Raw genomic sequence first — 14,037 nt, 5'->3', positions numbered from 1 at the left:
AAGACTAAAAAAAAAGAAAAGCCACAAATCAAATAAAAAAAAACTGATTTTGAAGAAAGGTCTTAACATGGAGACAAAAATGTGCTTAAATTTAAATAACGACCTAGAAATAATGCAGAATCTTGAATATTTCTTATTTTATTTGTACTAACTTTTTTTTTATTTTGTTTTCAAAATTCTATCCTAAATTCAATCCCAGATTTTCAGCGTGGTCTTAGACATTTGGATCCCACTGAATGTAATCCCACTGGGTACAGTCAAACGTTTAGGGATGTACAAATAAAAATATTAGGCCACATACAATGCTGTGCAAAATGTGGGGCATGGAAAATAAAAGGCATTTATAAAGTCACAGTGGCGGTGATTCGCACACTGGTGTTTTTTAATGCAGCAGTATTTTCGCCTGTGTCCTGGCCAAAAGCCAATCAAAATACACATGTAAATGAGGTCATACGTATTAAAGAACCATGGCAAATGAAGCTCTGGTTGGCTACCACAAAGGATAACGTGTCGGAGAAAATATCTGTGCTGGCAAATATTAGTAAACTGTTTGGTAGAGATATTTTTCTCAGTTTCTTTATCAGACAATTTTGCTGATACTAAAAAAAAAAATCAAAAAATCTAATGATAATGACTTTTAGTTGAAGCATCTTCATTTCTTACTGGTAGGAAGTCAAGCCTTTTTCCAATTCATTATAATTGCAGTAACAATTTTCCTAACATGGTAATTTTTTTCCACACAATTAAATTATGCTGGAAGTCTAATAACTACAGCATGCCATATCAGCTTTTATTCTTCTTGATATCAGGAAACTTTACTAGTAAATTTATTAGTAAATATTAAATGTTGACTAGTAAAACTTCAGAAAAAATGACAAGTAAAAAATTTACTTTTCACTAGTAAAAATGTCTTTTTCACATGTGTAAATTAAATTCTATGTGAAATCCACTGTAAACTGAAAAAGACGATTTGAGGCGAAAACTGCTTGCAATAAATTGGAATATGTAATAAAGAACCTCAATATGTGAAATTATTCTTCACTTTTTTGGATTATAAGCTAAATTTACTTTCCACACACAGGAGGAACATTGCAAAACAACACGTGATGCAGGAAGAAGAGGCTGTTTTAAGTAAAATCCTGCTCAAGCAAATCTTCCTCATGTATCTGTATTGTGCTGTGGCTACTACATTAACTTGAGGCCAACAAACGAGCTTGTGGCTAGTGGATTAGACTGAAGCATTACAAAGCACAGCTTTTGTTTATTTCTTTTATGCTGCTAAAAAAACAGACAAAGCTCCACTGTGTCATTCTAAAGTCTCAAATATTAAACTTTTATAATGTTGAGTGATCTAATAAACTAAGACTGGAAACATTAACGTAAAACATCTTCAGGCTTTCCTTTTTGCTTAATCTAGCTTAATTATGCCTTTTCTGTATCATATGAAACCAAATATGAATTCTGTTACACGGCTGGTTCATCTAAGGTACAACTACACAAAATTTCATCACTTTAGACCAACGTGAACAGCTTTAGAGCTTTTGTTTATTTCCTTCTTTGTTCTTTGCTTTCAGTGAAGTCCTTCAAGGTTCTGTTCCAAGGTCAGAGTCAGACTATTAGATGTAGTCTAAATTTAGATGGAGTGCGGTAAAAACTTCACGTCCCATGATACAGCAGCACTAACGGGATAAGCTGACTGGTGGAGGCAGGGTGGAGGGGTGGGGGAGTCCCGGTGGGGTTCGGAGGCTGCGGAAGGCTGGATATCTGGCACAGTGTCAACATCGACTGCAACGGGCCATCAGTCAGAAAGGCAAAATCAATGGCAGTGACCATGCGCTCCAGGCAGGCTGGCATTTATAGACAATTCCAACACCAACGATGCTGTTCTCCCCCCCAACCCCCCATCCACCCCCCCCGCCTCAGCTCTTTCTGCCTCTCTCTCACACACACACGCCAATTTGTTCCTATTATGGAGTAAGGATAACAGAATGATATACAGAGAGGTGGATGGATAGAAAGACAGATAGACAGTCAGACAGATAGTCAGACAGACAGACAGACAGACAGACAGACAGGGAGATAGATAGATAGATAGATAGATAGATAGACAAGCAGGCAGATAGACAGATAGATAGATAGATAGATAGATAGATAGACAAGCAGGCAGATAGACAGATAGATAGATAGATAGATAGATAGATAGATAGACAAGCAGGCAGATAGACAGATATATAGATAGATAGATAGATAGATAGATAGATAGATAGATAGATGACAGACAAGCAGGCAGATAGACAGATATATAGATAAGATAGATAGATAGATAGATAGATGGACAGACAAGCAGGCAGATAGATAGATAGATAGATAGATAGATGGACAGACAAGCAGGCAGATAGACAGATAGATAGATAGATAGATAGATAGATAGATAGATAGATAGATAGATGGACAGACAAGCAGGCAGATAGATAGATAGATGGATAGATAGATAGGCAGACAGACAGACAGACATACAGACAGATGAGTAGACAGACAGAAAGACGAATGGACAGACAGATAGACAGACAGATAGACAGACAGGTCGATAGACAGAAAGATGGACACAGATGGACGGACGGATGGACAGACAGACAGACAGAGAGAGAGAGAGGGGCAGGCAGGCAGGCACACAGACAGACAAACAGAGGGAGAGACAGACAGATAGTTAGACAGATAGAAAGATGGACAGACAGACAGACAGACAGAGACAGGGACAGACAGACAGACAGAGGGACAAACAATAATATAACTCAGTAAGCCAGTTTAATGTTTTGATGGGACTGAACTGTGTGACCGCTTAATTCTTCTTTGTGGATATTATATTCAACTTTGCTACTCTGAAATATGAGTGCCTGAGTTTGAGCATGTTGTTGAGGTTACTGACGTAAGAAGACAGAGGCAGTGCGGTTTCTTCACTAACTGGGCTGACTACTCTAGGTAATGTTAGCTATTGCCCAACAATGAAAATCCATTTTTCTGGTTTGCACAAGGTGGGTTCATCTGTGGGTCCCGCATGACCTGAGAAATAATCTGCAGACGGGATTCATTCTGAGGCACTGCGATCATTGTGCGTAAACAGGTTAGTATGTTAATAATTATTACAAGCGACAAAACGCAAAAGGCTCCATAACATGTTATAAATAACATATGCACAAAATGTAACTGATTTTTTTCCTAAGAAAATAGTTTTGACTGCTTAAACTGTGTCTCGGCATCTCCTTTGGCTTTAATTTCATTTCGGCTGACTTGCAGACGTCTTGTACTTAGCTAACAGTATAATGCTGATACAAATAAAAATAATGTTGATACAGAAAAAGGAAAGAGAGTGGTTGAAGCGCGTGGGTGCAGGCATTAATAAGTAAGCCCGTGCAGACCTTTAGCAGCCTCTTCAGACTTCGATGAATGTATTCTTTTCAAATGTATTCCTTGGTGTGCGTCTAAATATTTGCCTACTGATGTTTTAGCCTTTTAACACTAGGGTTAGCACCTACAGCGATATGTTAATTTCAGCCAAAGTTCTTTTTTTTGTCACTGCTTTCTTCTCTGTGGTAAACTGATCATCCATTCATTAACTCTAACAGATTGAATATCACAATGAGTCAGAATGCACATCCATAATCCAAGGTTTTTTTCGTAGGTGTAAGTATTTTTTAAATTATTTTTCTTTTTTTTTTATATAAATGTCAAATCTGACTGAAATGCCCAACACTTGGTAAATATATAGATAAAGATACGCTGCACTATACAGTGTATTTCAACATTTTATTCGCTGAATTCAGCAACTACCCTGGTTTCTATCATAAGTGGGTTTTCTATTCCTTTCTATGTACAAGAAAATGTGTCAAATTTATTGTCTATGGTAACTGAGCCAGTGTACCCAGATGTGTTGGGTACATTACAGATGCAGCAGATAGAGATTAGACTGAACAATGCTGAAATATTCCTTTAAAGCTCCATTTCAAACAGAGTAAGGTAAACGCCTTGCATACCAACAAGCGCAGACAAGCAAACACACACATACATATGCGCACTTACAGCGTGAGGTGGTTGAAGCCCACGGTGCGGAGTGTGAAGGCTCGGGCCAGTAGCCGGACGTGTGTGAACAGAACTCCGATGGCCTTCTCGAAGTCCGTTAGTTTCTGCAGTACAGGAGAGGACTCGATCAGCTGCCTGTCCGTCACCGGCTCCTGCACCTGAAAACACACCATGGCACTTCAGTACAGTGTACATACACCAAGTAACTTTATTGTTTATAAACAATAAAAAAAAAAAAGTCACTTTAATGTTGTGACAGGGATGAGGACAAGGATAACTGCTCAAAGCACTGGAGCTTAGATAACAACATTATAGAAAAAAGTCAAGTCGTAAAACAAATGACTTTCAGTAGAACTGTCGCAATCACTACCATAAAAATAATTCTAAACTCATGAGAAACCAATTTTTTGTAGAGGGATCTGGCAGCAGCATTCCTAGAAGATTTTAACATGAAAATGCTGATTCATTCTAAGACTCAAATACAGTGATAAATGCTGTGGAATGATTTAGTTCAACTATATAAATACAAGTTTTGTACCACACAGCTTTCTGGGTATTTTGACTTTTTTGTTAAAATGCTTTTTTGTTAAAATGCTGCTTGATATCTTCTTTTGAGACCCTACATCTATTATTTATATTGAGGCCTTTCTAAAAACTTTGCCTATCATTTGTGTCGTACTGGCTCCATAATGGCGCATAGTGCTTGGACCCCGATGATTGCCACTTGCAATGTCATAGACGGTCACTAAGCTCTCATTGTAGTTACAACAGTCCACAGAAATCAATAAATTTCGAATACATCCAATTCAGGCAAGAACAAAAAAGAAGCTGACTGCGTTGGTTGTTAACAATGATCATTTCACACAACTTTTTTTTGGCCACTGTTCTAACACTACTGAAGAACAAAATCTGAAAATGTGAAAATGAAACCAACTTCACCGCTGACGAAACACGGCTCTCATTTCACGTTTCTTTAATGTTATCTTTGACTGATTGTCCGTTGTACTGTGTTTAAGGGAGAGGAGGGAAAGGACCCCTCCCCTTCTTCCCTAAACTAAAAACTCATCAAATCTATGCGATTCCCAGGAATGGCATGTTGTACATCCAAAACGAATTTTGCGGAAAGGCAAGTCTGCATGTCTGTATTTAACTATAAGACTTTTTTTTGGTTTATGTCAAATATTACCATGCAAGACTAATAACAGTGTAATGTTACACATACACAAACTCCAATCTCAGCTATCTAGCTACGACTAATGTTATTAGCATGTGGGTCAATAACAATTTTAGAATGACAATTTTTAAAAATCAAATTAAAAATGACATTATGTGCATTTTTATATCTGCATATATATTTGCATTTATATCTATGTGTATGTTATATTTTAAATATTGCTAGTGTTATCAGTTTTAACTGCCTATTTCAGTTATTAAAACTATGCTGGTCTGGTTGCATTATTTGACTTACTGGTTGTGCTACCTGACTTTTCAGACTAATTTCAAATTAAACAGGCATGTACTTGTACTTTTGCCCTTGAACTTGAGTTTAAACTGGTTTGGAAAAACACTGGCATGGTTTTCTTGAGGTCAGACCACCTGGCGTAGTAAACTAACCACTCTAACCATAACTCAAAAATGACATTTCTTCCAAAATTTCTGAAAGGGCTACTGGCTTTGGCATTGCACCATGAAGGCCACTTGGGGTCTTTTTTGTGACATGGTGTTTTAAAGTTTTCAAATGAAAAATAATCTAACCTTAGTCTGTTTCATGCAAAGAAATAAATTAATCTCACACCAAAAACTTTGGTCAGTCTATCAATCTCATGTCAAATAAGACATGAAAGTTTACAACCTCCTGTAATAAAATCCTGTAATCACTCTGCCTTGTAAGTCAACAAGGTTCTTTCTCCTGATGCTCCTTTGCCGGTGTTGTGCTGAATTCCGAATCCCTGTCACACATGCATTTGGATGCTACAGATTACAGTTCCATTTTCGCTTATTTGCACATGGAAACAACTGAAGTCACAAGTGTAATCCGGAGCATCCATATGCCTGCATGACATGCGTGCCTGCAAAGGGGAGTCATATTCTGTATCCTTCAGCTCATCAACAAATGCATGTGTGCAGCTATTCATGAGGGGGCTCAAAGCGCGGTTTGCATTTACGACAGAGGCATACAAATGAAACACACTCCACAACTGTACGGGGATCCTAAGAGCAGAAAATAGCTTTATTTGCTGCTTTAACGTGTATGTAGTGCTGAAAGTTGGTGACCCAGTGGTGCAAACTTTGGATTCCGGTTAGCTCAATTATTAAAAATTGCTTTTGCTACTTCAATAAAGGGATCATTCTGAAAGCAGATGCGGGCTTGTCTCACTCTGTATTTTCCTTTATCGCTACAAAAGGGATTTAAGCATTGATAGCTCTATGGATAGCTGCGGCTCATTCCAAGAAAAAAAAAAATGTATGAAAAGTCAAATTTTAGTCAATTTGATTGAAACTTCAATTCAAAATATAGTTAGATGGTTAGCAAAAGTTAGAAAACCCCTGGTAAAACTGCCCTTTTAATTGATTTTCTAAGTGAAAATACGTTAAAACAGTTAAATAAATTAAAACTTCTTCAGGAAACATACTTAAATATGGCAGTTTTCTGCAAACCTAAGTGCGCAATTTCTATTTATTTGACCATTTATTTAACATACTGAGAAAAAAAAAAAAGAGACATGAAAGTATAAATAGTGATTGTTCATTTAAACGTGCAGAAGTGTGGTCTCTGTAGAGGATCACTATCACAGATTTTGGACAAAAGTTGAGGGTGGGTGGGGGGCGCAGCTTACTGCTTCCTGCTATTGCACCGTGCCTAAGCCAGCATGATTAACTTCTCAAAAAGTTGCGCTAAATTACGATATCTTTCCACCTCTCTGAAATGTCACCAGCTCTTTCCACATTTAGGCAAATGAATGAATACATTACAGGAAGCCGAAACAAACTCTGAATGTGGAATCTCCAGAAGAGAGCATAATGTCAAGCAAACGACATGTGGTGCTAACGACGCTTCAAAGTCAACATTTTAATTGGTTTGAGGCTGCCAATGTCATGGTCTCTTTCTCTCGCTTTGCCCACAAAAGCATTTGCCGTCTGCCTCCTCAACGAGGTGCTCTTAATTAACAACGCCGCTCCAAATGCCAGCCGTCACCTCGTCACGACTAACGACATTTCCCTTGCCGCTGACACAAGGCTCTGGGCTTGCTGGCACAGACGGTCCCAGTTTACCACTCTTGACAGACGCAATTATGAAGCCGGTGGTCCTTATGAGGTGTTTACCTCAGAAGCAGCCAAGTTTTACTCCTAAGCAGACGGAGAAGAAAGGGCCGCCTCGCGCCCGTGGCAGCAAATTAGCATGACACTGTGGAAAATCTGGGAGTCAAAAAACATATGTAGGAGCATTTGTTCCAGCCAAAGCGAAACAGGATTTGAACTCCAGTCGGCATGTGGTAATGCAAAGTTGCGAGATTATGCCGGCAAGCTGAAAGCAAAGACAGTGAGGCAGTTAGAGAGAAAAAAGAAAAGAAATGAAGGTGAGCGTGACGAGCGGCGAATGATCCTGCTGACCTAACGGAGCACAAAGCAGCGATAGCGCTGCTGCTATACTTAGCCTCAGACCAGGGGGCTTCTTTTTTTTTGCCTTCCAGCAACCAAGAAGAGCTACATTCCACATTCTCTACTCACTCCGGTTGTATTTACAAATCTGAACTGAGGCTTTCTTCCTAAGTTAAGATAAACGTGACCTCGGTAGTCACTCATGTAAAGCAAAAGGTGTTCCTCAAGGCCCAGTCCTAGGTCCGTTTTCTATTCTAAATGGTTGCTTCTTTTCTACCTCTTGGATAATTCATAATCCTGCCAAATCAAGACGTGAGGCGGCTTGCAGGATGTATCTTTGTGGATCTTGGTGGAGAACAACAGGCTGCATGAAAGTCCTACCACACTGTGCCCTGGGGCAGGTTGTTTTGTTTCTTGGTTCAGGCGGAGCTGCTAATCTCATCTCAGAACATGGGCCCAGAGGTTGCATCACTCTTCCTCTTGCTCTCCTACTTTCTTTCTTTGCCTCCCTCGCCCCCCTTCCTTCTCTCTCTCACAATCCGTTTCTTTCTTTCTCTCTCGCTCTCATCTCTCTTTCTGACACTCTCACACACTCCTCCTCTCTTCTCTCTCACTGTTTCTGTCTCGCTCTCCCTCTTCCTTACTCCCTATATCTTTCTCTCCTTTACTGTCTTTGTTTCTCTCTCTTTCATTCTGTTTCTCTCAGTCTCACTCTCATTCTCTCTCTGTCTCACTCTTCTCTCGATACCCCTCACTGTTTCTCTGTCTCACTCTCCTCTCTATCCCCCTCACTGTTTCTCTCTCTCACTCTCCTCTCTGCCCCCCCAATTTGTTTCTGTCTCACTCTACTCTCTATCCCCTTCACTGTTTCTCTGTCTCACTCTACTCTCTATCCCCTTCACTGTTTCTCTGTCTCACTCTACTCTCTATTCCCTTCACTCTGTTTCTCTCTCACTCTCCTCTCTGTCCCCCTCTCTCTCTCCTCTCTGTCCCCCTCACTCTGTTTCTCTGTCTTACTTTCCTTCTCTCTGTGCCTCTCTCACTAACTCTATATCTCATTCTCTCTCTCTCTGCTGTTCAGTCTATGCATTGGCTCTCTGCCTAGAAGTGGTCAGTTCATTCAGTTAGTTCATTCACACAGTAACATGTAAACCAGAGCAGAGTGTACACACTCAGGAACATAAAGACATGCAGAAACACACCACACACACACACACACACACACACACACACACACACATTGGGGAGATGAAGACAGCTGGCTGTGATTGAGAACTTTAAGCTTGAAGCCTCTTTGACCTTTCAGAACATCCTTCTCAGTTCCAGCCATGATTAAAGCAAAGTTCAAGACCAGAGAGAGAGAGAGAAAAAAAAACGACAGAAAAACACCCACACACCCACAAACAGACCCACTGACTCAACAATATTCCACACACACACACACACACACACACACACGCACACGCACACGCACACGCACACACACACACTCTCTCTCTGCAGTGAGTATTCCCCTGAGTGCTGTGTGACGTTCCTCTGTAATCCTGTTACTACATCTTTGATCTCTGATTCCAAATCCTAATTTCAAAATTTCAAAAACATTCACTCTGTCCTTTCATCTGACAGAGAGAGAGGCAGAGAGATACAGAGAGAGAGAGAGAGAAAGAGAGACAGAGAGAGAGAGAGAGAGAGAGAGAGAGAGAGAGAGAGAGAGAGAGAGAGAGAACTGAGAAGAGATGAGGGAAGGGAGAGAGAGAAATGAGGAGAGATGAGGGGAGGGGGAGAGAGAGAGGAGAAGAGAGAGAGAGACAGATGGAGGATGAGATGAGAGAGAGAGAGAGAGAAAGAGAGAGATGAGGAAAGAGAGAAATGAGGAGAGAGAAAACAGACGGAGAGAGAAGAGAGAGAGAGAGAGAGACAGAGAGACAGGGAGAGAGAGAAGAAAGAGGAGAGAGGGAGAGAGAGACAGAAACAGACAAAGAGAGGGTGAAAGAGAGAGAGAAAAGAGAGGGAGGGAGGGAGAGGGATGGAGAGAGAAAGATAGAGAGGAGAAGAAAGAAAGAGAGAGAGAGATTGAGAGAGATAGAGAGAGAGAGAGAGAAAAGAGAGGGAGGGAGGGAGAGGGATGGAGAGAGAAAGATAGAGAGGAGAAGAAAGAAAGAGAGAGAGAGATTGAGAGAGATAGAGAGAGAGAGAGAGAGAGAGAGAGAGAGAGAGAGAGAGAGAGAGAGAGGAAAACAATTAAAGAATGCCAAGATGAATAGAAAACATTTTGACGTGATGTAGAAACGACTGACGTCCACAGAGGCCATGAGGTAGTTATAATTTTCTGGATTGATATCGTGAAATAACAAGTTAATAATCTAATCTTGAAATAACAAAAGTTATTATCTTGAGATAACAAGTTAATTATCTTGTGCTCTCAAGATAACGTTTTCTTGAGAAAAGGAGTTAATTATCTTGTGATCTCAAGATAACAATGTTAATTTCTTGTGATCTCAAGATAAAGTTGTTTTCTTGAGATAAGAATAATTTTGTGATCTCAAGTCAAAGTTGTCTTTTCTTGAGATGACGAGTTCATTATCTCGCAAACTCAAGATAAAGTTGTTTTCTTGAGATGACGAGTTAATTATTCTGGGATCTCAAGATAACAAAGCTGTTTTCTCGAGATAAGTTAATTATTCTTGCAATCGCAAGATAAAGTTGTTTTCTCAAGTTAACGAGTTAATTATCTTGTAAACTCAAGACAAAGCTATTTTCTTGAGTTAACGAGTTAATTATCTTGTAAACTCAAGACAAAGTTGTTTTCTCAAGTTAACGAGTTAATTATCTTGTAAACTCGAAATAAAGTTTTCTTGAGTTAACGAGTTAATTATCTTGTGATCTCACAATAACAAAGTTGTTATCTTGAAATTACAAGATAATTAACTTGTTTTCTCAAGAAAACAACCCAGAAAATTATAACAACGGCTCATGGCTTCTATGTGGAGGTTTTGAAAATGATGTAAACCTGTAAATGTGGAAAAAAACACCTTTTTGAAAACAGTGTAAAAGCGCTAATGTGGACAGAAATGTGTTTGAATTTGACGTAAAAATTCCACAGAAAGCTAACGTGGCTGGAACAATTGTGACAAGATAACAGCGCTTTCTGAAGTAGCAGCATTAGTGTGGACAAGGTGTAGCGCTGGATGTGTGAGGGAGCGTCGACTTCAGAGACTTCAGAGCACCTTCAGAAATAACCAAACACTTCATAAGCAACAGTATTAAGGCATTCCTCCAGTCTGATGTGTACTCACCTGTAATGGATGTGGAGGGTAGTTCAGCCAGACCTCCCTAAGGTCCTGCAGAGAAAAGCAAGAACAGAAGAATAAGCTAATAATTGACGTTATGTAAGACGGAATCTGGCTCTGGAGTCTGAGACTGCATTAATGAGCTATCCTCTGAGCTCGGAGTGTGAGAAGACACCGTTTTTCACACACCAAACCCTATTAAGTCCAAAAATCTGACGGAGCGTACAGTTCTGCACCTTTTAGTCTTGTGTTAAAGGTTAATCAAAATTTAAAGCAGTCCAACAGCTGCTTTGCTCTCACTTATTCTTCAGGGAAGAGGATTAAAATGCAAAAAGAAAGTAGGAAAGAAATAGAAAAATAAATATTTAAGTAGGTAAATAATTAGACAAGCAAGCCAGCATGAGTGTCTGAACACATCAAGCTTTCCAGTGATGTTTGTGAGGTGCAAGTAGCTGATCCACTTGTCAATATGTCAGCGAAATCAAACCCTACACATTTATCATTTACATCAAAGTATGGCTCAAAAACTGTCAGCTCAGAAAATGACTCACTTCTTTAAGTATATGTACACTCTTAAAGATGGTTCCTCAAGGGTTCTTTAGTACAGAGAATGGTTCTATTTCACACTTAAATGGTTCTTTTGCATGATGAAATGGTGCTATTGTTGCAAGCTTGACATCGTAACAATAGACAAACTCTTTTTGGTGGAACCATTTTCAAAAAGGCTCTATATGTAACCATATACAACAACTTCACCATCAAAAATCACCATTTCACCATGCAAGGAACCATTTAAGCTTAAAATGGTTCTATATATAGAACTTCTGGTTCTAAACAGAACCATTGTCTTTACTAAAGAGCCCTTGAAGAGCTTTTTCAAGATCGTCCAAAAAGTAATTCGTTTTTGGTCAGTAAAGTAACAAAAGGCTTCTTTTAAGTCAGAAATAACCAACAATAACTAATAAACAACAACCGTTTATTAAACTATTATAATCCAGACACAAGTACAAATAATAAAAACACACACAAGCAGAACTTCCGCACACATAATCCATGGAGTAAGGGGGAAAAAGTACGCACACACTACAAATTCACACACAAAGTCTTTTCACTTTATATATAAATATGAACCAACAAATAAATACACAAAAGTACAGTATTTAGACCCCTTTTTGAGAACCCAGTCTTATGTTGGCTGTCTGGGGTTGTTGTCTTGAAATGTCCATCTTCTCTTCAGATTCAGTCTCTTAATCTGAGATTTAATTCTCCTCTAATACGTCCTGCTTCACTACTCCACTCATGCGTCCCTCAGTGATGTGTAAAGCCCCGGGACTGTTTGCAGAGAAGCAGCCCCTGTCATAATGCTACCACCTTCATGCTTCACTGTGGGTGAACTTGGGATCACATGTGCAAACCTTCTTTCTCCTAACATGTCGAGCTGAATATGGCCAGAGTTCTATTTCTGTGTTTTCTCACAAGAGTACATTGTTTTAAGAGAGTTTGGATTTGTCTAAATGCTTGTGAGCAAACTTTTAGTGCTTTTTTTTAAGCAGAGGAGTTTTGTGTGTGGTGTAGGAATGGAGATGATTATAGTACAGTTCGTTGCTCACTGGTCTCTGTGTAACTGCTGTTTCTGCTGCTTTCAGGTCGTCCTGCAACTCTTTTCAAGCGACTGCTGGCTTCTCTCCTGTGGTTCCATGAACTTTCCACTTGCATACTATTGAACTAGTTGCACTGACAGGGATGTTTAAGGTCTTCGCTATGGCTCTGCAGGAGAGAATGCCCTAATCCCAGGTGTTCTTCTCTAAAACCTAAACTCAGGGAATTGGACGATACAAAAATGGTATTTGAATTCTGTATACCTCACTGTGTCTTACAAGAGGCTGTGACTAGAGCAGAAGAAATTGAATAAGAATGAAAAACAAGAACGACGTATTACAAAAAACTTTACTAATAAGCTTCTGAATGATGCAGCAGCAAAATAAACAGTAATTATATTTTCAGTGTAAACTTCTGAGCGCAACAATAAAGCTGTATATAAAATCTAAACATTCAAGGAAAAGCGAAACTTTAGCTCTGCAAATACTGCAAGTTGCTGTGCTACTACCAGCTGTTTCAAGTGTAAAATAACTTATATACACTGATCAGGCATAACATTATGACCACCTCCTTGTTTCTACACTCATTGTCCATTTTATCAGCTCCACTTACTATATAGGGGCACTTTGTAGTTCTACAATTACAGACTGTAGTCCATCTGTTTCTCTGTATACTTTGTTAGCCCACTTTTACCCTGTTCTTCAGTGGTTAGGACCCCCATGGACCCTCACAGAGCAGGTACTATTTGGGTGGTGGATCATTCTCAGCACTGCAGGTTGGACTGACAAGGTAGGAGTGTCTAATAGAGTGGACAGTGAGTGGACACAGTGTTTAAAAACTCCAGCAGCACTGCTGTGTCTGACCCACTCGTACCAGCGCAACACACACTAACACACCACCACCACGTCAGTGTTATTGCAGAGCTGAGAATGATCCACCACCCAAGTAGTACCTGCTCTGTGAGGGTCCATGGGGGTCCTGACCACTGAAGAACAGGGTAAAAGGGGGCTAACAAAGTATACAGAGAAACAGATGGACTACAGTCTGTAACTGTAGAACTACAAAGTGCACCTATATAGTAAGTGGAGCTGATAAAATGAACAATGAGTGTAGAAACAAGGAGGTGGTCATAATGTTATGCCTGATCGGTGTATACTAGTATGTGTATGTGTTGCCACTGGAAACAGTTTTGGAATGTAGCTTGTCAGCATTGCTAGCTAATTTCTAGCAAGTTGCTAAGTTGATGCTTATTCACAAACATGTTAACGTTTTATTTGAACACACTATACTGACTGCCTGAAGGCCATGTTTTAGTTACAGGGAGTGGTCATTCATGAAATGTAACATAAACAAAAGCCCAGCTTATCATGTGATAGCCCATCTTGTCGTACGCTTCAGTAGCCTTTAGCGCAGTTCACTTTTTTTGGGTTTTGCGTATTATTTTATTTTCATTTCAGCTTTAATTTGGATG

The 14,037-nt window shown here is 39.5% G+C and overlaps 1 protein-coding gene across 4 annotated transcripts in view; it reads right to left on the bottom strand.

The window, feature by feature from the left end:
* Nucleotides 1–14,037, bottom strand: part of drosha (drosha ribonuclease III) — a 231,618-nt gene that overhangs the window by 75,829 nt on the left and 141,752 nt on the right. For all 4 annotated transcript variants that reach the window (XM_036572116.1, XM_036572118.1, XM_036572114.1 and 1 more), the window contains 2 exons: nt 10,974–11,018; nt 4,078–4,235 (listed from right to left, as the gene is read on the bottom strand). In XM_036572116.1, the coding sequence (XP_036428009.1) occupies nt 4,078–4,235; nt 10,974–11,018 (203 nt within the window). The remainder of the gene's footprint in view (nt 1–4,077; nt 4,236–10,973; nt 11,019–14,037) is intronic.

The sequence above is a fragment of the Colossoma macropomum genome, unplaced genomic scaffold (assembly GCF_904425465.1).
Source record: "Colossoma macropomum unplaced genomic scaffold, Colossoma_macropomum, whole genome shotgun sequence".
In the NCBI taxonomy this organism is placed as follows: Eukaryota; Metazoa; Chordata; class Actinopteri; order Characiformes; family Serrasalmidae; genus Colossoma; species Colossoma macropomum.
This window is presented reverse-complemented; position numbering and strand designations above follow the sequence as displayed.